The sequence below is a fragment of the Tinamus guttatus genome, unplaced genomic scaffold, assembly GCF_059628265.1.
Source record: "Tinamus guttatus ecotype Peru unplaced genomic scaffold, ASM5962826v1 Tinamus_guttatus_pri_ptg000218l, whole genome shotgun sequence".
In the NCBI taxonomy this organism is placed as follows: Eukaryota; Metazoa; Chordata; class Aves; order Tinamiformes; family Tinamidae; genus Tinamus; species Tinamus guttatus.
In genome coordinates, this window is record NW_028288752.1 from 4,922,279 (window position 1) to 4,948,424 (window position 26,146).

Here is a 26,146-nt window from a genome sequence, read left to right on the forward strand (position 1 = left end):
CCTTGGAAAGCTGCAGCCCGCAGCGGTGGCAGGATAAACCTGAGGGATTTATAGCGAGAGGAGAAATGTGGCTTTTGGAAGGGGTCCCTGGGGACAGCCTGCGCCCATCAGCCCCTTCCTGCAGTGTTGGCCGAGCACGAACCAGCCTGTGGCTGGTGGCTTCGCACCCCCGAGCCTTTCCAAATGTGGCTTTGGCAACTTGCTGTTTTGAAACTGTTTCATTTCTTCCCCATTAGTATCAGTGAAGTGAAAAGAGGCTCACCGGCTTAATGGCCATGTATTTATTACTGTGTTCTTCCCTCAATCATGTTAGCAGCGGGAAGAGCCGCTCACGCTGTCCCAGGCACAGCAGAGAACAACGAATCCATCAGGGTCTAAACAGCATCCCTTTTGGAGAATAATAGCTTTCCACAGCAGTGTTGATGAAGAGCGAAGAGGTCCATTTGCAGTAAACTGTACTTTTTTTCCTCTGGTCTCTTGCTGAATGTAAGCCCTGGCTGTCCGTGCTGCCCCGCTGCTTCCCTGGCGTTCGGGAAAGCAGCCTTTTCCGTGCTCCGGAGAGGGCACTCGGTCCTCCTGCCTGCTGCAGGCTCCGTGCTCCTCTGCCGCCTGCTCTAGCTCAATGGTTTGGGCATCGTGTCCAGGCTGTTAGGGGCCAAAAGGGATTTAGGGCACAAGTGGAAGGGTTGTAGATCAATGCACCTTAATGAAGCCAAGCTAAATTGGACCGTGCAAGCTTTTGCTTGGCAGCAGCTCGCCTTAGCTTCCTGTAATCATCCGAGGACTGAGGGACTCTAAATTCACAACCAGATTACAAATCGGGCTGGATTCACACGTTCTGCCTGCATTAAAGCAAGCTGAAACCATCGGAATTGGAGCGAGCTCCAGGATCCGCAAGCATGCGATGGTTAGCAAGCATGGTTTCCACGGCTGGGCTTCAAGCCGTGTCGTGGACGAGGGCTTCTTATTCTGCTTAAACCCTCCCCGTGGCAGGCTCTGAGGATTAATTAGTTAATGTTTATTGAGTGCAGCAAAGCGGTGAAGTGTTATTTAAGTGCTATCTTTTTTTATTGGTTAGGATTCGATTCTCTTTCCACCTACACTGGTTTTATAGCCATGTGGATCTGCGCGTTTGAGCGCACTTGCTCCCGGTCCGCAGTGCAATTCCCAGCCCGATTCCCAGCCGTCGGGGCGGCCTGCAGCAGTGCTGCGTGGATGAGCGCCGCACACGGGGGCTCTGCACAATTCCCAGGTCTTGGCTGATGCTTCTTGCCCGTTCACAGGTAACTTGAGCTTCCTCTCCTTGGAGCTAACCCCTTTCTAAGGTCAAGTTTGCTAGGAGCATTGCTGGAAGGTGTCCAAGAGGCAAGGCTTCCAAGTGAGGAGCAAGTGCAGACGGGGGGTTCGGTTACCTTGCTTTTCATGTTTGTAACAAAGCCAGACATCAAATTCCATGTAAATCAGCTGCTAGGGTAGGCACCTCAGCCAGATTTATAGGCATTTAGACCATGTTTAACGCAGAGCCAAGAAGCAAGCAGTTCCACCACTGCAAGCCTTTCTGAAAGCATTTAACCATAACCGACTGGAGCTTTGAGCACGCATCGCCTCTGTGTTAAATATCACTTTGCAAGAAGTGGGAAATGTGGGTTTGGGGACTCGAGCTGGAGCAGGCAGGAGAGGAGTGGGAGAAAGGCAGGCGAAGCACGAGTGCTCACGCTCCGGGAAGGGCTGGAGAGCGGAGCGCGTTCCCGGCGCCACTCCGTCAGGCTGCACCAACCGCCTCGTGACTGCCGCTGGGTTTCAGGTTTACCGAACACTAAAAATACTTGCGTGCTTATTTCTTCTCCTGTCACCTGCTGGTCTTCGTGGGGAGTAAGTACTGGGGCTTTTCCAGGACGTTCAACCTTACAAGAGAGAGAAATGTGAGCTACTCCTGCTGACTTTGCAGTGAACCTGCTGCTGGGTGCTCCTGCTTCACGTGGTGGCCCTGGTGGAACTGGAGCTGCCAGGAGAGGAAAGCAACAGGCAGGTGAGACCTGCTTGGAAGAAAAAAAAATGCACAAGCCTCAATGTTCCCTCAAATTCCCACCAGGATCCAAAGAATGGCAAACAAGCCAAGCCCATGTCAGTTCGAGCTGCAGGTGTTTGATACCTTGGGGTGTTTTTGTATCTCGGGCCACGCAGTTTGAGCCAGAACTAACCTCTGGAAGATGATGGAGAGAAATGAGAGCTGCTGGAGTGCAAGTCATGCAGGCTGGACCCGTCAGCTGCTCAGGGTGAGACAAATGGCCTGTCTGGTGCCTGCTGGCGTAAAGGGACCCTGGAGAAGTCGCTACAGTAGATGTTTGAGTTGTAGATGCCCTGGAGGAGGTTAGGCCCATCTCCAGCGTCCTATTCTGACCCTTTGACTACTAGTTAAGGCATCTAGAAAGAAGAAAATTGTTAGTATTGCTGCACATTACTATGATGACAGATTCCTGCTGTTGGTCTGAAGAGTGAGCTTTTCAGTGAGCTTTTCTGTCACGGTAAGTTATGTTTTTACATAGCTTCTCCATTATACAATTTTGTATACTGTGAATGATGGGGATTGGTGAAAGCAAGGCTGATTTTGGAGGCTGTCCCTCGAGTGACCACAACATACATGAAAAATAGCTCGCTGTTGTATTTGAGAATGAGCTTTGCTGTATCACACGCTCCTGGCCCCACTCTGAAATATTTGGAGTTCAGTGTTGGATGGATAATCGGAGCTCTGCTTTAATCCACCTTGCAACTCCCAGAGTGTGAAACCGCTGGGGCTTTCTGATGGGTGCAAACTGCAGGCTGCTGCCTCATGAAAACGGGGCGCTCCGGGTGCAGGCGGACCACGTGCGAGGGGAGAGAACCTCTCTGAGGGAGCAAGAAGAGGATGCAGGAGCTTTGGAGCAGAGCTCGTCTCCTCTCGACTGCACGGACGCGATAAAGTAACTACAACTCTTCACCCTTGTGCAGATTTCCTCATCTGCCTTGTCTTTACTGGGACATTTTGCAATGCTTAACAGAGGTAGGGCACCCAGTCTTTGCATACGCTGCGTTGCTTGCTAAGGTCTTGCCTAACATGTTACTCCTCATGAGCTCTTTGCAAACAACTGCGCTGCGTCACGATGAATTTTTAATGTGCAGCCACTCAGCAAGGGCGCCTCTGCATGCAGTGTTATTCCTGGCTTGGCATATTTAGGGCATGCACTGCGGGATTTAAGGCAGGGTGTTTGCATGGCTCCTTGGGGCACGAGAGCCTCAAAGGAGCCTCCTTGAAGCAGGAGGAGGTAGGAGCATCTACTGCCCATTCCCGACCCACATCTCGGTGTCTCCATTGACTCTGCCATTGTACTGCTAAGCAAGGAAAGCTAATAGGGTCCTGCCTACCCCAAATCATATCTATTCTCCAAGAGTTATTCTTTATTTCCTTACTTTGGATAAGCTTTGGGTCTCCTTAAACTTCGTAAGTGCATAAAATTTCTTTATAGCAGATATAACCTTATAAAATTTCTTTATAGCTGAGTACAGTTCCTGAGTTGATTTTTTTCAAAGCTATCTGCCACAGGTCATGAGCGAAGTGGGTGAAAATCTATTCTTCATAGAATTATTGAAAAACAGCAGCCTGGGAAAGAAGAGCAACTAAGCACCTGCCTGTCCGTGGCTGCTGAGGTTGCTTTGCAGAAAGGGAAATGTGTTAACTATGAGCTAACATATGGGCCCATGTAGCTATGGGCTGCTTCCCCTTGTCCTCAGGGTTCCTTTGGTGCAAATCCATGTAGGAGCATGTTTGCTCCTTGCACCTAGATCCGAGCGGTGACAAAGTACCCCCTCTCCACCTTGGTGTCATCCAAATCCAGGTGAGCTGCTAGGAAGGAGGATGATCTGCTGGAGGAGACCCATCTCCTGTAGACTGCCTATATTTAGAGATCGTGGACCGAATCCTAACACAAATTCCGCATGAATCTGGAGTGGTTCCACATGCTCCAGTGAGGATGCTTTGGATCCACGCTCGTGTAAATGAGATCAAAATCTGGCTGCTTCTCCAAGATGGCCAGAGAGGGTGTGAATGAAATCCCTAGCTAAAATAGAGACATGCTCTCAGAAACAAGCCCCCCAACTGCAAGACTGCTCAGAGCACTGGAGCTATTGAAAAAGGCTGCAGACAGAAAATGAATTAGAGGATACAGAAAAAAAAAAAGTGAAAATGAGCTGGCAGAATCCATAGGTGACTCATCAGGTGCATCTTGTAAAGTCTCCTTCGGAGAAGTAATGAAATCTCATGTTCTAACAATATTTGCACTGCAGCGGGAAAATGCATAAATATTGGGATCAATTAATGAAATTGGATATCTTGACCAAAACAGCCGTCGAGCTGGCTCGGAAAGCATCCCTCTTCCTTGGTGCCGGTGTTTGTGCTTGCTGTGGGAGAGGCAGGATGGCTCCGCGTTGCAGTTTCGCTCCTAAGGGGATTGCTGGGACACAGTGTCCCTTCTCTGTGGCATCCTTGTCCCACAGATGTCCCCCTGGACATGACAGACCGGCCAAATGTAGGAGAGCCCCGTGAGCTGTCCCGACTCCCTGTCTCCTGCCCTTTGGATTTTAGGCTTAGCACATAGAGCTTGGGTTGACCTCCTGATCAGCAGGTTGCCTTGTTGTTTATAAAAGAGTAATTGCCTCATTGCAGCAGCATTTTCACGGATTTGTATTTGTCTGGAGGAAACCTTGAGGCTCGGGTGATGAAGAATGGCAGAACTTTGCTTAATAGATAAGGCTTGAGCCTTAATAACAGCAAAACCCTCAAAGAAAATCTAACCCCCAGACGCCTGGATGGCCAAGTGGGTGCACAGCGCTTAGGTGGGTATTCCGGTGGCTAATCCGAGAAACAGGAGTTCTCTCAAAGCAAAAAGAGCTATCACTATCTTTGGATTTATAAACAGCAGAGTGCAAATCATCAGGTTATCCCAGGCTCGATTTGGCACCGCTGCGGCTGTTGCTGGAATAATTTGCCTTCTTCCTGGCATCCGTGCCGCAAGAGGATGTTGACAAATTGGAAAGACGTAAAAGAGCCACAAGGGTGGTTAAAAGATTGGCAAACGCCCGCTGCCAGTGAAGCAGCCCATCTTTTGGCTCCGTTTAATTTTTCTTGTGTGTATGGGGGTTATTTTTTTTTCTTTTTTCTCATTTTTTTGAGCAAAGAGTGACTTAGCACCTACGTGCCGAGCAGAGCGGGGCAGCTTGGAAGCTGTCGCACGGAGGGGTATAACACGAGTCAGAGACAGCCCTTGGCTGGAAAGGTAGAACAGGTTTTTCAGTAATAAAGACAATGTCACTGTTGTGACAATTTACTGTAGTCCTGGGATTGTTATTTATTTTTTTGTTGTTGATGTCTCTGGAAATATATATATAAAGATGTTTTTTTTCCAAACTATCATTTGCATTTAAGCATCATTTGAGAAGGAAAGTCCTCTGGCCTCCTCATCTGGTAGACGATGAGTCACAAGCAGGGGCTGGGCAGTGTATTGCAGTGTCTCTTGGTGCTGTGCCCTGCTCATTGCCTTTATCTATACACAATTTATAAGCTCCTCTGCTTGTGACCTGGATTTTCTCCGTGTATGCAGATCTCTGCTGTCTGTGCCTGGTTTGGGGTGTTTTGGTGCTGCTAGATTGCAATGATTAGTAAATAAAAATAGGCACTTGTGAGAGTTTTAAACTCATTCTTTTCCACTCATTCTTTTTCCGCTTTCTGAGTATTTTTTTGGTGAGAATGTTTCCTGCCCTCTGAAAAAAAATGAAAAATAGCGGAGGCTGCCCATGATGAAGTTATTTGGCAGTTTTTATTTGAAGATATCTTTGCTTATGTACTGCTGCAGGGTTTGCTCCACCTTTGTTCCCCAGCAGGCTTTGATTTCCGCAGGAATACTGGGAGCTCGTTGAAGGAAAGCTTGTGCTAAATTTATGTCAAGATCTATGTGCAGCAGATTTGAGAGGATAAAAGCATAGCCTGAATTCAATTTTTATTTATTTATTTATCATGCTGTTATTCTTTCTAATCGTTCACAATAAGAGAGAGAATCTTCTCTCCTGATAGTCTTGCTGGACCCTGAATTTATCAGAGCTCAGAGTGACTAAAGGACCCTTAAACAGCAGCGAGAGGTCCCAGGAGGACGTTGAAAAGGCTCCTGCTTTAAAGCTGCTCCTCCCATTTGTTTCCTATGGCAGCTCAAGGGCAAATGGTTGGGGTTTTGAATGAAACTTGGAACTGTGAAAGCTCTGCTGCTCTTGCCTAAATGTAATATTCTCTTTTCTTCTTCTAGCTGTGGGGAGCTCAAAAAATAAAACAGGTAATGTACCTTTTTTGTATATATATATACATATATAAATAGCGGTTTATATGCTTTTTCCCATTACACTGCTGTTTTAAAATATGGCTTTTTTTTTCCCTTTTTACTAAATGAGGGAACAGCGCTGTCCCCTTCTGCATTCCTGGATTTGTCCGTTGCTGCTCTGTCTTACCACAGGACATACATATGCAAAGAACACTGTTTCAAGCTACAATTCTGATTTTTGTTTTTGCATTAACATATTTCAATCTCTCCATTTTTTCTCCTTCTTATCTAGTCAAGATATTTCCAGGCTCCAGTATTCTAGAGACAATTTGATGGTTCTTCAAGGAGACACTTCTCTCCACTGTGCTTCCAGATCACTCAGGGATCCGTTTTTCCCCCTGGCCTGCCAGGTTATGCCAGATTCACATGTGGACCCATATCTGCAAACGTCTGCAGATGGGGGAAATATTTCCCTCTTGGTTGTGGTGCATTCACTGTGCATTCACATATTCACTGTGCTCAGAGAAAGATATGGTGATAGAATTAGTGGAAGTGATGCTAGAACCCATCATTTTTAATAAAGTTAAATGGGCTGCCTTCCCAAAAGGCATGTCGTGAATTTTCTAGGAAGAACGACTTGTTTTTACTGTGGAAACGTAAATAATGTTTGGGGAATCTTGGGACTGCACAACCACAACTCAGCCCTGTGGTGGCCAGGCCTTGGGTCTGCTGCTTCCTTGGGCAGCAAGCGCTGGCAATGCCCGTGGTTCCGACCCGGGGTGAGAGGGCCCTGGTGGCCCGAGGGGTTTGCACTGATTTACACCCTTGTCCCCACCAGAGGAGCCAACCCTGCCCCATATTCCCCCTTTTCCCTCCTTCTCGAGCTGCATTTTCCTGCTTGAGCTCAGGCACAACAGTGGGTGGCCTTGAGGGATGTTATGCTGCCAAGCAAGAGATGCTTCTCTCTTTCATGTTGGTAGGCACTCAGACTGAATTATGTCAAGCATCCTTAAAAGAGACAGGGGAACCAGAAGCTGGAGCAGCTTTTGTGGCGCCTACTGCACAATAGCTGGCTTTGGTGGGCGCTTGACACGAGGGGAGCTGCTGCCATGCCCCTGCCAAGGCACGACGGCCCTCTCTCCTCTCCTCTCCTCTCCTCTCCTCTCCTCTCCTCTCCTCTCCTCTCCTCTCCTCTCCTCTCCTCTCCTCTCCTCTCCTCTCCTCTCCTCTCCGATTGCCAACTGTTGCTGTGCCTTCACTCCGGCTCTGTTTGCTGACTGTTTTACAGGCCATCATCCATCCCGACACAAACGAGACCATCTTCATGCCTTTCAGGATGTCAGGTACGGTGGAGCCGCGGCAGGGAAGCGCTCAACGTGCTGCAAGAGCTGTAGGAAACGTTGCCTTTTTTTTTTTTCCCTGCTTTTGCATTCCTTTTAGGCTAAGATCACCAACCAGTTCAAACGCCAAACAAAAAGCAAGGAGAATTGGCACCCTAAACACCTGAGAGATGCCAGTGCTTAGTGTTTTCTTGTCCCTTGGATATTTCGAAGTGGCTCCAAGCTGATGTCCCTGCCAGCATCTGCGAGGTCTGCGTCACTGTAGTGGTCATTTTGGCTTTGCAAAGGAAGACACTTGGTGCTCAGTGAGCACCTTAGTGCTTCGCAGTCCAGGGAGGAGGATGAGCCCCATTTCTCAGTGCACGGTGGCACGTCGTAGCCACAGCGGGGAGGAGCCCTGGCCGGATCAGCTGCAGGTGACCACGAGTTGGCCTTGGCCATGCTCCTTCCCCTCTGGAAACTGCCCTAAATAAGGCAGAGAGAATTGAACCATCGCCTCTTAACCCATTCTCCTCTTGGCAGGACCGTTCTTGCATGTCTATGGGAAAAGTAGCAGGGTTAATGGACTCCGTTCTCCAGGTCTTTGGAGTAACTTTAAGGGCAAGGTGCAGGAGGGAAAAGCCAGGACCCACTCCTTATCTGCCTTGTTTTTAACTTTTAAAAATCCTTTCTTCCTCTGAGGTCTTTGCCCTTTCTGACTCAATTGGTGCTGTAAGGCTTAATTTGGGAATGGTGGTAAAATACTCTGAGACTTCTAATGGAAGTTGTGAAAATATTTTATAGGTAGCATAAGAATTGACAGCCTTCAGCGGGGAAGGGGAAATGTGAAGCCTTTGAATTTATCTGTCTATTTTTGTGGTAGTCATTAAGATTTGGGCTCATTATTGTAGCAAACTTTACTTATTTCTGCCAGTAGGACTAAAAGAGTTCCTCTCTCCTCTATTTTGCCTGGATGCAAATGTACTTTCTCCAAAGGCTGTGTGCCCTGCTGCTTTTTGTGCTCACCCAGAAATAAATAGGTTACCATTTATATAAATATAAATATTTATAAATATAAAGCCATTCTTGGAGTTGCCAATGGAGCAAGGGCGGTGGAGGAGGGAGGTCTCATGCATGGTGACATCCTCCTGCTCCTAAACACGGACCCTGCGGCTTCCCAGACCACTTCCCGAGCGCTTCCCTGTTGGAGATGGGGTCCAGCAAGAAGCGGGGAAGAGGAACCAGGGTCGTTTTCTCCCGGGTAGCTTGTTGGAGAGTCTGTGAGCAGCAGAGCTGGCGCGGGGAGGGAACAGATTGTGCGAGCGGGGAAGGGGGGCAGGATCCCCCTCGGTGGCAGGGAGCCACCAGGTCAGTTGAGTCCTCGCGACGGCCGCAGGGCTTAGGGGGGCTTGGGGGCACCTCCTGGTGCACAAGCCAAAAAAAGAGGGTGACAAGGACATTTGGCAGAGCCCCAGGGGCCGTTCTGCCCTGCCCCGCGTGCCTCGTGCCCTAGCCCAGCAGCGTGCTCAGCTGGGATCTCTTTCACCCCCAAAATGCGTGTACTATAATGCATCTTTCTCTCTTCCTCTCTCTCTCTTCTTTTTGTTTTTTTTTTCTTTTCTATTTTCCCATTTTTCCAGGTTACATTCCCTTCGGAACACCCATTGTAAGTACTTGAGCATCCCTGCCGGCCTCGCGGTGCCTCGTACGGGAATGGCACCCTTGGGCGCCCGCGCCGAGCTCGCCCCATGCCCCGTGGCCACGTGGTGACAGATCCCCCCGGGGCTGGCACCGTCCCTGTACGCGCTGTGCAGAATACACCCTGTGGACCTGGGCCTTGTGCTGGGAGTTATTTGCCTATTCGACATTATTCCCCCAGCGCGTACATGCGCTCCGCCTGGTTGTTTTTTTTAAATAACCTCTCCAGCTTTTTATTTCCGTTTTGCAAAGGGAAAACCAAGCTGAGCTCCCTGCCTACAAAATGCAGCTTTTGCAACTCTGGGATTAATCTTGAGGGGTTTTTTCTCCGCCCCTTTGCCTGTTTTAAGAGTCACTTCCCAAATGTGACAAACCTAGGGAGCATGAGCATCCTGAGGTCACTGATGTGCTTTCCCTTTTGTTAATTAAAACCATGGGTGCTTTATACAGATTTATTTCTACATACATTTTTAGTTTGTTTTTGTTAGAAAATAGCAAAACCCACTAAATTTAATCTTTCTAAACCCAACGGCCCGGGGCACAGGGCTTACCTAAAGGTAACGATCCTTTCCAAAATGGGGATAACAGGGTTGCTAAAGACTAAAAGCAGAAATCACCACGACTGTTGCTATTTGTTGTTGTACATAACATTTTGATGGTAGCTTTGTATGGGGCCTTTTAAAAAGAAAAGGTTAAACAAAAATGAGTTAACGATCAAATTGACAATGAATTCGGCCCAAATCCAGAGCTGTCAGAGGAGCCGAGAGCTGTCAGATGAGCCCAATTTCACTAGCTGTAAAGGATAAACTGGAACCTCTTGTCATTTAAAAAAAAAAAAAAAGAAAAAAAAAGAAACCAAACGTTTCAAATGTTAAAATTAAAATGTAACATTTATGCCAATCGATCTGTGAAATTTAGTGACAAAATTGGCAGCCTGCTCTAGCATAAAAACAGTTTGAGTCTTACATTTAACATAGGGGGATGGGATTTCCTCAAGAGAGGCTTAATGTGCCTGGGTTTGCTCTGACTGAACCATCTCGGGGGGCTTTGCTGGGCTGAGGTCCTTGTCCTTTCTTCTCGGGGTCTCCTAGAGCACCCTGGATTTGTTTTTGCCTAAAACAGGGCAAATTATGCATTTACTGGCTGCCCATCAGGCAGCGCGCGGTCCTGTTGCTTTGCCCTATGGCTAATGCAAAGTGGTTGAATGTAGTTCAGCTCCTGGGGTGAGAGATCGAGGTGGTGCTGACACAGTCGCTTCTTTTTTGCCCTAAGCGACACGCCTGTGATTGCACCACGTTTATTCTTGCCTGTGATCACTCCCTCGAGCACCCCAGCACCGTGTCTGGGGCTTGTGGTGATCTGAAGCACAGAAGTAATCCACAGTTTTGGGTGAACTCCTTTCCACGGACATTTTTATACATGAGGAGAAGCTGCCCCATATTGAAGAGCTTCGCAAGCGGGGTGGAAAAGCAGCAGCCGTGTTACGGGGTTTGCGCTGCAGGAACCCGGGAGCTCCCACTGTCCCGGCAGCCTCCTGCAAGGAATGTCATTTAAAACACACCTAGTAACAAAGGAGCGAAGCAAATTTCTAGCCTTGGTCCTCCGGGAATTCAGGAGGCCTCGCTCGGACTTCCGAAGGCTCAGAGAGGCCCCACGTCAGCCTTAACCTGGCGTCTCTGAGACACGAGGCCCGATCGGGGCTGTGAGACGAGAGCTCCCAGCACTGATGTACCGAGCGCTCCTCAGTACATCCCTTCAGGTGTTCAGCCCTGCCTCTTTGGCCACGACTGGCCATTCACACCTAATAGGCAATTAAATTTCATAGTCGCTACTTTTCTAGTGTTTAGGAGCTTTTTTTTTTATTTTGTTTTCCTTCTTAGTTATTTTTTCCCCTGACAGTAATTAAAAGTGAAACTGTACATTTCTTGACAGACTCTTGCACATATGGAGAGTTTGCATTTAAACGTGCCTCTTTCAGTCATACAGATTTTGGGTGCTCTTTTATTTATTTATTTTCCTCTTGTATTTTCTCCCGTGCGGAGCTTCAGCTGACAACGTAGTCGCTGCCGGCAGCCTTCCCTCTCCTCCCGAGTCTCATTAGCCCGGCGGCCTCCGGGGCCGGAGGCAGAGCTGGGGCGAGGAGGAGCATCGCCCGTTGAATTGGCCTGGCCGAGACCAGCAGATCTGTAATTAGTGGCCAGATCGGCACGCTGAATGGGAGCGGTAAATTAGCGCAAGGCGCCCGCGTTGGCGTTCAGCCAGCGCACCAAGTAGCTGCAACTTCGAGAAGGGCTGTAGGAGGAAAAGCTGGAGGAGGAAGGGGAGAAGATGTGAATTAAATCAGGCCTCCCAACCCCTTTACCCTTTTGTTTGTTGTTATTTCTCTGTTAAGTCTGTGAGTGTAGAAGTTGCCTCCTCTTCAACGGATGCTGCTGCAGATGTGCAGAGATCGCTTGTCCCTCTCTGTGGCCCAGCTGCAGCAGGGACGTTTACTTTGCTCTTGGCTGCTGCAGGAATTGAGCTAAAGCAGCTGCTTCAGAGCCAAGTCTCATGACCTTTCTGCCCTGATGTGCAACAGAGATAACTTCTATCCACATTTTTCCCTGAGTGCCCCAAAAAAGAAATCTATTTTTAGTTGAAATGCATTGTTTGGCCTTTCTTTTTATACCTTTAACAAAGACACATGTCATTTTGTTACATGAAGGCCGTCTTCTTTGGAAACTATCAGTAGTGCAAGGAGTTTGTGGGGGATAATACAACAGGAGTGAGAATCATCACGTCTGACCCGTTCTTAGTGGGGAACTTCTCCTCTGGAGATGCGTGCTCAGGTTCATCCGTGGCAGTCCCTGTGCTTGGCATCTCTCTCCTCTTCAATTTCGTGCTTCTTAAGAGGAAACATGGCCACAAAAGCAAGGCAGGAGAGGGCAGGTTGAATATTCGACTTGGGGGCCGTTAAAGATTAGGGAGCAGGTCTATACTGCATTTTGTGACATGTCTCAAGGACTCTCTGTGCGGGCAGCACGTGAGCGCGTGGTCCCTGATGCTGCAAAGGGTGACCTGGCGGAGCCGTGGGGATCTCACCTCTGGCCAGATGTGCAGCACAGGCTGCTTAAAAGCCTTTTTGGTTGATACCCATATCAACCTGCTCATAGCCCCAGCAGGAGTCTTCGCAGCTCTGACTATGACACATCAACAATCCCCTTATCTTAAAACAAAATTCAGACTCCCAAACAGGAGCACATGTGCTTCCAGGTGGCACTCCTGTCTTCAGATGTTCAAATATGATTTCTTTCCTAGGCTTGGAGCAGTGAATGTGCCAAATTAAAATATGAAAAAAAAAGAAAAACCTTCACTGCCAATAGAAACAATTTTGAACTCTTTCATTAATGCAACATTTGAGCTATATTCTAGAAATACCTGGATTTAACAAGTGATTGTAGTTTAATGTACTAATCTGTGGATAGCATATATGGCCACTCACCATGATACAAACCCAGAAATGAAGGTAATTTAATTATTTAATTAAATATTGTTGACATAATTTAATTATGTCAATAGGAGTGAACTTGCTGTTTTTGTGCCCACAAGAACACCAAGGAGAAGCCAATAGTGTTTTTGTTAGTAAGAACCTCTCTTCTCTTGCAGGTCGTTGGTCTTCTCTTGCCCAACCAGACCTTGGCATCCACCGTGTTTTGGCAGGTAACGCTCTTCAGCCTCCGTGCACTGAATGTGATGCAAAGGGGAGCAGAATTCGGTTTGTACCTGCAGGAAAAACGGATGAACAAGACTTGTCCGCATGAACAGCATTTTAGTTAGTGAAATGATGTGGCTGGGTATAATCAGGAAGAGTTTGGTAGGTCTGGTGTGTGCTGTAAGGGAGCTCTTGGGCCTGCTTGTGGTGCCCTGCAGTCTGTGCTACCATGGACACCTTGCGAGGGAGAGGCAAGATAGCATTTGATCTCAAAATCAGCTTTTTAGAGCTTTTTTTTTTTTGTGCAGATGTAAATGATTGCATGGTGTGTACTTCCAGGGAAATGTAGGCCCCTGTGTTCGCACATTGGCTCTCAGAGATTCTCTATCAAGTAGTAGGAATCTACCTTGGAAAATTCCTGTTTGGAAGTACAAATTATCCACAGGACTGGGACAGCAGGGTATCCCAGTGCTGAGGAATTGCAGGAATAGCTGTAGATCATAAAGGCAAAGAGCTTTGCACTCAGTGCACTAAATGAAGGGGAAGTTTGGTTTCCCTGGGAAATAAATCAGGTTTATTGGTATTAGGCCCAGTAAAATGCTGGGAGTTAAGAGGAAGAGGAGGATGTGTGTCTGAAAGAGTTTTACCTATTGCAAACTTCTGATTTAAGAAGCAATAGCTGAAATAGCAAAGCAAGTTATGTTCAGACTTGCTTTTAATTGCCAGTGCCTTTTTTATTATTATCTATAATGTAAGTTAGGATAGAGAATTGCATGGTTAAGGAATATCAAAGCAGGTTAGGGTCTGCCTAGCATGTTAGAAAGACTGTGCAGAACGGCAAAAATAATAAATATATCCCAGTGGCTTGTGGCTTGGTTGGTTTAGCCATGAGTTGTGGCCGCATGGCAACATGCTGGAGATGTCCAGAAACATTCATATTTTTAAAGGGCCATTTACCTCACTTTTTTTTGGACTTCCAAGATGGAAAGAGGAATCACCCTCAAGTGACTAAAGGGTGAACCAACCCAAGCAGCTAGTTTAGACGAGGTGTAGGTACCTTAGGTTAGGAGAACATGTTCCCATCATTGCTGCGTAGTGAGTCTAAATGTAGTCAGAGGAACCTTTCAGCATGAGAAGGTGGAATAATCCTTTTGGAACTGGAAAGAATATTTAAAACACAAAATCAAAAATGAACTTCAAGGAGACATTAATTAACAAAATACACAGACTTCAAGTTCCAAGCCAATTTTAGCGCAGCGTTGGTTTCACTGGGAGTTAGATGTGCTAGGTAGAACTTGGCAAGGCATACGTAGGAATCGAACTGCTTGACAAACTGTCAGATTTTGTTTATGGCTCCTCAGAGATGATCAGATGCAAAACTATCCCACTGGAATGAGGGGTTGTAGCGGGAAAGTCCAGGAACCAGAGACCCCTGGAGAAACTGCAGTTCGTTTAATGGTTCTCAGACTTTTCCAGGTCATAATCTGCTGGATCCATCATCAAACTGGAGAGCCCCAAATTGGAGTGCTGTTTTGGAGGTCCTACCCTAATTTATTACTCCTTCTCACTTCAAAAATATGACGAACGTGAAGCTCCCCAGACAAAGAACGCTCATACCTCCCCTTCAGTGTTCCTACTTTTATTTTTCTTCTGTCCTCCCTCACCATCATCTTTCTGACTCTCTCTCTTTTTCCCTGTGCTTTCCTCCTTCCTTTCCTGACTCCTTTCTGATTCTTTCCCCTCTTTTCTCCTCCCAACCTCATTTCCCAGGTTCTGAACAGCAGCTGGAGAAGAGCAGCCCCAAACTGCCATGCTTTAACCCCAGCACCCTGAGCACCCATGTTGCAGCTCAGGGCATGTCAGGCCCTGGGTTGAGGTAAGCAGTCAACGGGGCAATGACTTAGTTTTGAGCCTTGCTCTTGCTGGCCAAAGCAGCCACCCTCTACTAGTCTCTCTGCTTGTACGGGCTTGGACGCTGGCCACAGTTGTCTGAAAAAGGGTGAATGGGAAGAGTTGGAGCACGCAGAGCCATAACCCCAAAGCCCAGCAGGGTGTCAGGCCTCCAGCCAGGAGGACAGTGGAGGTCAGGAATGGGCAGTGAGGATATTTCAGTGAGGATATTTCCAATGTGGAGATCACTTAGGGTAGGAAGAATATCTGAGTGAATGTCTACATCTCTCTCTGAAAAGGAGATTCATCCAGATAAGCAGTGCAGGATTTTGGGGCTATATACGTGACCGCATTAACAGCAGTCTACAGGAGCCTCTGTAGGGTCTATAGGAGGACTTGATGCCCATGACAGATGCTTTTCCAATAGCTCTAGCCTGGTCCGATGGACCTGAGTTCCTTGGTGGGTGCTGAAGTCTTAGTTGCGTGCCTCGTTTGACATGGTTAGAGGGGGCTCGGTGACCTTGAAGGTCTTTTCCAACCATAATGATTCTAAGGGAATGCAGGGCATGCGTGTTGAGATGCTGTGTTGTTTGAAGCAGAGCGTGGGAGGGTAAGTGGGGACAGGGAGGAGATACGCTCTGAAAGAGGCCTCTTGACCTGCTCATGTCAACGTGCCCTGTGGCTGCTTGGACATGGGTCTACGTTCACAGGGTAACTCTGTTACTACCTGCCTTATGGTTCAATGCAGGGCAGATGCGTTATGGTCCAGCTCTTGGCTCCTTGGGATTCTTCAGGGGAAGCTTTTAGAAAGAGGAGTTTTCTAAAAATCCTCTAGTAAATTGAGACAGATTTCCAGCACTTGTTGGCAAGCTGAATCCTTCTTTTTAAAAAAAAATAAAAATAAAAAATAAAGAAAACAAACAGAAGATCAAACTTTGCTAGGTGAGATGTTCCTCGATAGAAAATCGTGGTTGGCAGGGAGAACATTTTCCTAGGCACTCTCCATGCCATAGTGCCTTGTTTCACTCCACATCGTGACTCTTCTCATTCCCCGCTTCTCTTTTTCCTTTCTTCTCTCAGTTGACCATTGCTGATGAGGAATCAAGTTCTATCAATAGTCTCAGTTGAAAATATGGTATTTATGGAGTGGAAACCATTGTTTTCTTGTTCCTAATGGCTGCTGTGGATAAAGCCCTTTGGGAGTCTGGTGCTACTCTTCCCTAGCTGCTGAGACACTTCTATACCAATCTAGTGTCATCTGTGTCCCTAAAATGGTGCATTTGCTCAGATGATGCATCCTATGACCCACTGTTTGAGAACCATGGAGCTTAATAAAGGATAGAAGAACAGGTTGCTGGACTTACTGTTATGTATTACAGCTGTTTCTAAAGGATTTGCGGGAACAGTTTTTAATATTGAAGTTGTTACCGACCACAGACCCCATTGGCACTGCATTAATAAAAGGAAAAAAGGTGTTAAGTAAAATTTTAGTGTTTAGATTGCTTTTGCTCATAATTTTGAAGTTTATGTTCAGAGCTAGTTATTTTCATGTGCTTGTGCTTGCAGTTGCGCATGTGCTTAATATGAATTTAGCACAAGTGTGTTAGAGCAGATTTATTGTATGCACAAGCCTTAGAAAAGAAGTAGCAAGTGGTGAGCAGGTATGGAGGAAGACAAGTTTTCCTATGGTACTCCTGTGTTTATAGATTTATTGGTGCAAAGTTGTGTTCATGTCTCCCTCTTTTTGTTTCCTTTTTAGTGGTTGAATCAGAGCCACAATGCGTGCGTCAACTATGCAAACCGAAATGCGACAAAGGTGAGGAGACCCAACATATGCAGTGCCTGCAGCAAGGCTGATCTGTTTTGACACAGAAACATAAATCCTGTCTCTTTGCTGTTAATAGAAACTATGGAGTAGGCACTGTGATGAATTTATAGATTGGCCGTTCTCCTATATAGAATTCGAATTTAAACTTAGCCTGGAAATGACATGAGCGTTTTGCTTATGTTCCAGTCTTAGATGAATTTGTCACTAGCCACTAGTGACACCAGTCACTAAAAGTCCTTGGCACAGATTAGGGGCTGCCCTGCAGAGTATCGCTGGTTGGAATGTAGGTAGAAAACTCTCTATAAAAATTATTATGTGTATTGCCGCGTCCAAGAGCATGGAAACATGAGATTTCTGTGTTACAAAACTCTTTGCTGCTTTATGCTTAATACCCATCAAGTTGGGTAAATGTCCTAGTTTTTCTTTCAGATCTTGAAATCACCCAGTGCATAAGTAATGTATAGCACTGTTGCTCTTGAGCTAAACCATTATATTGTTTAATTAATATGAAATGGCTTAATATGAGATGTGAATGAGCAAAAAGCAAAAGGTCGGCATTTGGATTTTCATGTAGCAAAAGAAGGCTCCATGCTCATGCTTGCCTCTTCTAAGGACTTTGTATGCTCTACCAGCAATATTTCTGCAAAGATTGCCAACAAGGTGAAGTGGTGCTGTTCCAGCTCTCCTCTTCTCATCACATTTGTTTATTTCATTTCGTCTTGGGATGCTGGAAGCTCAAGAAAGGAAGCTGAATTGGAAACCATCCAGCTCATCAAGATGATCTTTCAAAGATGTGTGTTTAATTTGGAGAGTTTGGGGTTCATCACTAGTGTATAAGGGGGCTAGTATTTTTACTGTTTGCTAAATTGCGTTCATATACTCTCTTTAAGCTGAGAACATTATAATTTTCTGGTGCCAATTAATTTTCTATTACATTTAACCTTGTTCATGAAGCTATGATTTTCCATGGTTTTGCCACTACTAAATGACAGATCCTGTGTCACAGAACAACATGACAAAATTAAACCTGTATCTAGTTTAAAAAAGAAAAGAAAAAGCAAAAACAAAGAACAGAAAAAAAAAAAAAGGTTGTATTTTAAAACCCAAAAGTTTGCTTATTGAAAATATGTTGTTTTTGTTTTCAAAGCCTTCTCCGACATCGAAATTCATCCAGGGATACTTGGGAGCTGTGATAAGCGCTGTCTCAATTGCAGTGGGTAACGCTTTATATCTATATATTTCACTACTAACTGCTCCCTTGCAGTAGTACTGTAGTGCTTTTGAGATACTTGTTTGATTTGCCAAGCATGTTTATTTTAATTGACATAGATCTGTCTACATAACAGGAAAGCACCTTAACTGTGGGGTGTCTCTGCCTATGCATGCTCCAACTTTGCTTACATGTCCTGCACTGTGCACTGCTTGGCTCCATGCACGGGAACTCTTGAGTCTGTCTTTCCTGTTGAGCAAACTTGCTTGCATTGCCCAATATTGTGCGATTAATTATCTGCACTTGCGTTAACTTCCACCGAATTAGCCTAGTCCAAGTTAGTGCCCAACCGAGTGATCTTGAGGCTGCACCGTGTGACAGCCGATGTGCTGAACGAACTTGGGCTTTTGGAAATACCCCCCTGGCGGGTCAGCACTTTGGTCTAAGTAAATGAAAATGCTCAAGCTGAAATCTACCTGTGGGCAGCCGGCGAGCAGGAATCAATATTCAAGTTGTTGCTGAAGTCCTCTGTAATAGAGGAGTCCTTAAAAGCTAAATTTACTGAAATTGTGATTTGTGGTGTTACCATCAGGCTTAGGCTCCCCTGATGCCCGAGTTTTCTTTGACAGCTAATTCCCAAGGAGGTAGATATGTTTCTCAGAGGCAACTTGAGTTACCTTTCCTGATGGCTTTTCGGTATGACCGTGTTTTTTTTTCTGGAACATTAAAGGTCCCAAGGCAGTTTTAACCTCAGACAAAACTTCTCCCTCTGTCTCAAACCGCAGACATCCCTTTCCAGACCTTCTTCTGCAAACAGACTGTGCCATGGGGAGAGGTCTTCACTTAGGCCCCTGCTCTGCTTCTGGAAAGCACCCGGCTCGCAGCCAGGTTCCCTCATTCACCCTGGAGAAGAGTCATCAGGGGCTTGTTTAGATACCTTTCCAAGGTAAATGTGGTGCCTGGAGCAGGTTTGGGATTGCTAGCAGAATTGTGGAGACGGGAGCTGCTGGAGGGCAGCTGACAGTGAGCAGCTGGGCTTATCGTGTTGCCGCATGGGAAGACTTGACTCCCTTTTTCAGTGCAGATTTTTTCCCGTTTTATAAATTCAGCCAAGGAAAGTGCTGCGGCGTGGCGTGCCCGTGCTGCTGCTCGAGGCCTGTGCTCCAGCCCCGAGGAGGGCACGGGTCCACCGAGGGACGGCCGCTGCCCCCGCAGTGCTGGCATTAATGCTCCTCTCCGTTTTGGCCACAGGGGCAGATAGAGGTGAGGAGACACAGAGGAGCTGATGTTGGCAGCGTTTTGTCACCCTGAGACGCTGGCAGGCTTTGGTAAGGAAACCACTGGAACTGCAAAAGCAATGGCCATACTGGGACAGGTGACACTGGTTTCAGAACCTCTGGTTCCTGCCAGGCTGCCTGTAGAAGTGCTGGAGCAGAACCATAGGTTCAACGTGCCAGAGGGATTTCACATGACCAGCAATGACTGCATGAAACATAGGTTCTCTGCAAAAAAAAACTTGTCCTAGATCTTGAGCACCAAGTCTTGCAGATTAATGAAATTCTTGTTGATTATGAGGTGGCTGTCACCACAGCATGACTGGTCACTCTAGTTGGTCAGTCAGTTCTTCATCCTGTGGTGCTCTATGACTCCATGGGTTTATAGTTTGATTTCTGGAAGTCATACTGATGTAGAGGCCATAGCAGGCACCTTTGAATCAGCCCCCAAATCCAAATGATCCTGGGATTTATCTGACCACGTAATTTGCAAACGAGTTTCAGGCAGAAGCAGCAACACTTGAGCATCTTGCACACTTCAGCTGTCCATCTTAGGGAAATCTTTAAAAGCACCATGAAGAAACATGAGGCCACAGTATTCCCTAATTCCAGCATTTCCAAATTTGTGCAAACGAAAACGTGTTTTCCTTCAGGAGTGTGGATGCCGGCTGGGAGCCGAGCCTCGCTGGGTAGATGCTGTGGTGCTAACACCAAACTGAACTTCCACTTGGGTGCCCTATGGCAGGGCTGATGTTTCCAAGGGGCTCTGCCTGCCGCCTGTGCACTGACATCCCTGCTCAGGCAAGCCCCAAGTCACCCCAGAAACTGTGTGTGACACTGCACAGCCCTGGGGCTGCGCATGGCATGCGGAATTCCCTACGTGGATAAGCCTGGAGTCAATCCTGCAGGGCAGGGAGTGTTTGTTTTGTTTTATGTGGCAAATATCTTCCTTGATAACCAGCATCTCCTCAAGCATTTTTTTTCCTAGTGGTGATGATGGCAGATTATTTAGAAATAGCCCTAAGTTTTGCCAGCTCAGATTCTAAATCCTCAGCCCTCATTAACTGATCTCTGCTGTCAGTTAGCAACGAATCACCTCCTAGTGTGAGCCTATTAGGGCCAGATGACCTGAAAACAAGTGCCAGGACCTGCAGTAGTCTGCTGAGACCTGGTATTAATTAAAGTGAGCCCCTTCCATGTTGCAGTTGGCACAGAGTGGTGCAGAGAAGGCGCACAGGGAGGCAGCTCCGCTCGCTTGTGCTTCCAGTTGTCTTAACCCTCCTCGTCTTCACCCCGAGGCAGAGGCACGCAAGCCGCTTTCTCACATCTACCCAGGAGCAGATTTTGGCTTTAGGCTTCTTGCAGTCAACTGAAAGTCTTAGCAAGTCTTTGCAAATATTCTTATTCTTTTTTTTTTTTTTTTCATTTTGCAGAGAAAGATTTTCCAGCACAGAGAAGTAACGCTTTCCTTTTCGGGCTACTTTCTCTTCTAAACATCTCTTTCTGTGAGATCAAAGTCTGTTGTGCTTCATGTATGTGTTGAACATATAACTTTTATTAGTAGGTGGTCGTGTTTTTTTCTTAGCAGTTTTGATGGGTGTTATTTCCAGGGGATATTTGAGCAATTTAACTTTAGGCAAGGAAAGCTCTGCCAGGCCCATAACTTTATGTCACCTCCCACCTGGTACTGAGGTGAAACAGCCTCATGAAAAATGGGGCTAGGAAAGACATGAGAAGAAGTGATACATAAGAAGTGATATTAAGAGCACTGTGGCTAAGAGGAGGTGGAAGAGCTGATTTAAAAGATGTTCTGCATCCTTTTGCATGTGCCCAATCCCAGCAGAACACTTTTGCTGGCCGTTCCTGGGCTGGGTGAGATGAGGGATGCGGGATACGGGATGTGGGATGCAGGATGCCGGATACGGGATGCAGGATGCCGGATACGGGATGCGGGATACGGGATGCGGGATGCTGGCCATGGGCACTAGGCTGACGGCGCTGACTGAGCGCCGCACACACACAACTTCTAAAAGCTCCGAGCAGACAATATGTTTAGAGGATTCTGATTACTGTTAAGTAACCTAGATTTATGTTTCTCCTTCTGTGGTTTTAGTTTATTTTTATCGTGTTCTCCATATACAAGCCTCCTTCCTGCCTTTTATTTTGATTGCGCTGGCTCCACTGCTTTTCTGAACACTAAGCAGTAATTGTTATTTTTTTTCAACAATTGAATGGATTCCTGTTATTAGGCCTTATTTTCTCATATCTGGCTACCGTTCATGATGGTGGTGGTTGAGGCACAATTAATACCAGCTGGTTTTCCTAAGCAAGGCAAACAAAGCCAGAGAGTCGCAGTAAGAATTGAGAAAGACCAAGCATATTTTACATGTGTTTTTTTTTTTCTCAAATATTCTAGCGCCAAGAGCTATACTAATCACAGAGTTTGTGATTATACAGAAACTCTTTCCAGCAAATACACATACACACACACACTCTGCTGATTTTGTCAAGCTCCTCAAAGGTTAAAGAAAAGCTATGGAATCCCAATGTCTTTATTGCTTTTTAGATGTTTCCCAAGCAGGTTTCTTAATTTCCGATCCAGACTAGATTTGCAGCTGTGTTGCGGATCCGCTTTGCTTCCGGCTCGACTCTTTGGTGTAGCTTCAGGCCGAGGTCAGCAGCGACTCTTGCAGGTGCAGTTCAGTGGCACAAGGAGAGGGAGCAGCCATGTAGGTCGTGGCAGCTCTGCAGGGCATCACATCGGCACAAACCCAAGTGCATGCCGTGGTTTTGGGTTGTCACGAGACTTGCAGAGCCCTCCTGGAGCAGCAGAACCAGGTCCACCAGTGCTCACTGAGAGCCCATGGTGGTTCGTCCCTGGCTTTCCCAGGAGCTCACAGCTGGATAGAGACACGTTTTCACTTTATCCGGTGCCTTCCTCAACCTGAAGATCCAGAACAGATGTTCGTTGTGCCTCCTCATCTGTACAAAGGATGCTGAGACTTCTCAGACGCTGCATCCCCCATCCTTGGTCACCCCGAACTCTGCTGATCCTGCACTCGCAGGGGGTATGCTTTGGTTCCTTTCAAAGTTGGTTTGTTAGTGGAATTACTCCCACTGGTGGCTGGAGTTTTCGGAGCTGAGCTTTGTGCATCAGCTTTTCAAATTCCACAGTCGCAGCTTCAGATTCTGCCAAGGCTGGCTCCAAATCCTGCTCTTTGTGATACCGCGAGTCCCAGACGGATTCCCCAGGAGAGTTCTCTCTCGCAGGAAGCAATGTAGTGTATCTTGGTTAGTTGCCCAGCTCAGTGGCTAGTTGTCCATCTGTTGTCCACTCCACAAACTCCGGAGGTGCTCCCAGCGTATGTGCTGCTGGCAGTGTCCTTTCCTAGGGACAGGGTGGTCCCTATTTAGTACTAAGTAAAGCCGGAATGTGTTGGAGCATGGCATACAGAGCAGTGTGGCCAGCAGGTCGAGGGAGGGGATCCTGCCCCTCTGCTCGGCTCTGCGGAGGCCACACCTGGAGTATTGGCTTCAGTTCTGGGCTCCCTGGGACAGGAGGGACAGGGAGCTTCTAGAGAGGGTCCAGCATAGGGCCATGAAGATGATTAAGGGACTGGAGCATCTATTGTATGAGGAAAGACTAAGCGAGCTGGGCCTGTTTAGCCTAGGGAAGAGAAGAGAGATCTGATCAATATGTACAAGTACATGAGAGGAGAATGTAGGGAGGATGGGGCCAAACTCTTCATGATGGTGACTGGTGACCGGACAAGCTCTATGGGTGCAAGTTGAAACACAGGGAGTTCCATCTCTATGTGAGGAAGAACTTCTTTCCTGTGGGGGTGCTGAGCCCTGGCACAGGCTGCCCAGGGAGGCTGTGGAGTCTCCTTCTCTGGAGATCTTCAAACCTGCCTGGATGCCGCCCTGTGCCCCGTGCTGAGTGGCGATTTGTGGCTGTTCATTTGGATGCTCTTAGGTGCTGGGGTCTTTTCAACAGAGAGATAAATAAATGCACTGGTATCACTTAGCAACCTGAGCTAGCTTCCGTGCAGAGGTAGGTGTTTTGTCTTCTCTGGTAGAAAAGCTGGAACTGCTGCGTGATAGAACTATGACTGTCAGTCACATGTATTGTGTATTGTTCTGTAGCCATAAGATTTACCTGCCTGGGACTTAAGAATTTCCTTTTGTCTCGCCTTTTTGGGTAACCTTTGACTAGAAACCAGGTGATTCATGCTTTTGTAGCTCTGGTGTCTAGTGCTGTCAGCTACTAATGACCCACCTTGGAGCCATCTCTAGTCCTGGAGCTCAGGAAGATGGATAAAGCACCTCTTCCCGGGCAGGTCCAGGTGTTTGTGTTGTAGTCTTAAAAGTGCTTTTTTTTATGGACACTTCATTGCTTCCTGACCCTAAATCCTGGCTTTTGACAAGCTAGTGAAGGCAGGGATCCTGTGCCTTGATGTTGTAGTCAAGCTGTGTTTTGCTGTAGGACATGTAGGGCATGCACCTGCTGTTTTAGTGAATGATGCAAGTAGATGAAGTTTTAAGAAGGAATGGGGGAGTTAAACTTGAATGTTAGTGTTAGAACTAGAACCAGAGGGAAACAGGACAATTTTGATGATTTAATCTAATTTATTGAGGCATCTTGGGATCCTTTTCTATTTTCCTGTGGAAAAATGCAAGGAAAAAAAAAAGCAATGTTGCTAGCACAGAGTTTGGTACAGAGCAGTTTTAGGACACCTTACACCCTCGATCTCGGTTTGTAGATTTGAACACATTTTCTTGCAACAAATTACTTCAGCAGATGCAACTTTCTCTTGTGCAGCAGCCTCAGAGACAGTATTTCCAGGAAAATAAAACTTACTAATTGAGGAAGAAGCAGAAAGATGAGGATGCCCTGCTGTCTGTCTGGTCTATGTGTTGAAATCAGGAGGCAGCGAAAACCGGAGCTGGTGAATTTAGGGAATTGCTGTGTACCATGAACTCTGCGGAGCTTTCGTTGCACCTTGGAACGCAATTAATTTGTCTTGGAGATTTTTAGTTGTGTTTCCATGGGGTCCCTAAGTTGCAGGAATCTTGCTAGGAATCTCGGCTGTGATCTGAACTGGCAGAGGTTATGCCAAAATTTGAACTTCTGGACTGTATATTTGGCTGTACCGAAGAAGAAAAAAAAAAGTGCAATGGTCTAATCTAGAGCTCTAAAAATGCCAGAGTGTGCCTGAGGCACTGGATTAAAGCAGAGCCTGCTTCAAGATGACTGGATGGCAAGAAAGGCATTTTTAAACCGCGCTGGTTTTTAATTTTTCCTTTTTTTTCCCCCAAAAGATGTCAGCAGCTTGCAAAATCAAAACAGGTTTGTTCTCGGAAACATCCCTCACCACCTAAGACGTGCTGGAGGCCACAGAGGATTGGAACAGAAAGTCCTCCCCCATCTCAGGAAGCCCTAGACATGTTCAAGGTTTTGCTCCCAGGTGCAGGATTAAAACCTTTCCTACGTCAGGGAGTGGGAATAAGGAGGTTATATTTGCACACAGCAGCTCTTTCCCTTTATGGGATGAATTACTTAAGAGCCGTGTGTGTTTTTCTCCTGAAAGTTGGTTGAACTTGAGAGCTCCTGGAGTCGTGGCTCCATCGGCCGAAGCTGCTCCTTGACGCTCCGTACGTTTCGGACGCGCATCCCAGCACATCCCGGGGTGCGCAGGCATTTGGGGACTGGGTGTCCAACCAAGGCAAGCAGGAGAATCCAAGGCTGTAATTAGATCTATTAAATTTACACTTGTTGCATTTAAGCATTGAAAGTTTATTTAAATGAAAAGAAGCGCTGAGCGGAGGCAGCGGGACGGCGCCCGTTCCTCCTCCCTGCTCCCAGCACACGCTTAGCTCACGCGCCCGGAGACACAATTTGGCACTCTCCTCTCTAGGTGAAGGTGCCCCTGTGGCTTTTTCTAATCCCAGCTCCCTCTTCCCGATAATTGTCTGCGAGCCGCGCGGAGCGGCTGCATTGACAGCCTGCGAATTTGATGTGATGGCCGTAATCAGTGTGAGCCGGCGCGGGCGGCCACCCACCGCCCTCCGGACTAGCTGCCACTTAGTGTGATAAAGCAACGCTCAGGAGGGGGAGGAAGGTGGGAGGAGGAGGAAGGCAGCACAAAGTAGGCCAGGGGACGGGAGAGGAAGGAGTTGTTCAGAGTAGGCACTTAGAGCCCTTAACCCTGCGTCTGGGCTCAGGAGTACATGGCGCCCATCGGACTCTTGCCCATTGCCTTCCTCCAAATTCCTTGGTCTTTCCTGCAGCATTTTTTTTTCCTGTTGTTTCACTGGAATCTTTCCGTTGCCATAAATTTGTTTCCATCCGTGGCTTCTTCTTCCGCCCAGACCAGCCTTGCAGAACAGGATCTGGTCACTTGGAAAGCTTGGTCAAAAACAGCAGCTTCCATGTCTTGAGCATGGGGCTTTGCCATCCTTCTCTGCAAATCCTTCTGCTCATTCTCCATCATTTATCAAATCAAGTTTGTCTCTTTAACACTTTTAAGTAAGTCTCTCTTCTCCTGCTTATCCCTCTCCTGCATTGTCACCCAACTTACTTTTCCAACTCCAACTTATCTTTCTTAGTAGCGTGCTGGGTTTTTCCTTTGAGGCTCACAGCCACTAGGCTGCTCCGAGTGCTGCTCTGACTGCTGTTTCCCTCCTGTCTTTCCTCTTGCCCCTCTCTATCTCCTTTTTCCACTCAGGTCATTACTACTGCCCCCTCCCTTGTTCCCCTTCCCTTAGCACATCTCCAGCTGGAAAAAAATCCCCGTTTTCCATCTCCGTCTTCACCTCTCAGCTTTAATGTTTTTCATTAAGGGAGTATAAAGAGCAGCTCAGCTATGGTTAGGTGCCCCAGCCTGCAGACTGA

At 47.0% G+C, this 26,146-nt stretch overlaps 1 protein-coding gene across 2 annotated transcripts in view; it reads left to right on the forward strand.

The window, feature by feature from the left end:
• Window positions 1–26,146, forward strand: part of SFXN5 (sideroflexin 5) — a 92,712-nt gene that overhangs the window by 30,559 nt on the left and 36,007 nt on the right. For both annotated transcript variants that reach the window (XM_088524987.1, XM_088524988.1), the window contains exons 4-9: window positions 6,330–6,356; window positions 7,630–7,684; window positions 9,301–9,326; window positions 13,004–13,057; window positions 16,699–16,755; window positions 17,915–17,980. In XM_088524987.1, the coding sequence (XP_088381113.1) occupies window positions 6,330–6,356; window positions 7,630–7,684; window positions 9,301–9,326; window positions 13,004–13,057; window positions 16,699–16,755; window positions 17,915–17,980 (285 nt within the window). The remainder of the gene's footprint in view (window positions 1–6,329; window positions 6,357–7,629; window positions 7,685–9,300; window positions 9,327–13,003; window positions 13,058–16,698; window positions 16,756–17,914; window positions 17,981–26,146) is intronic.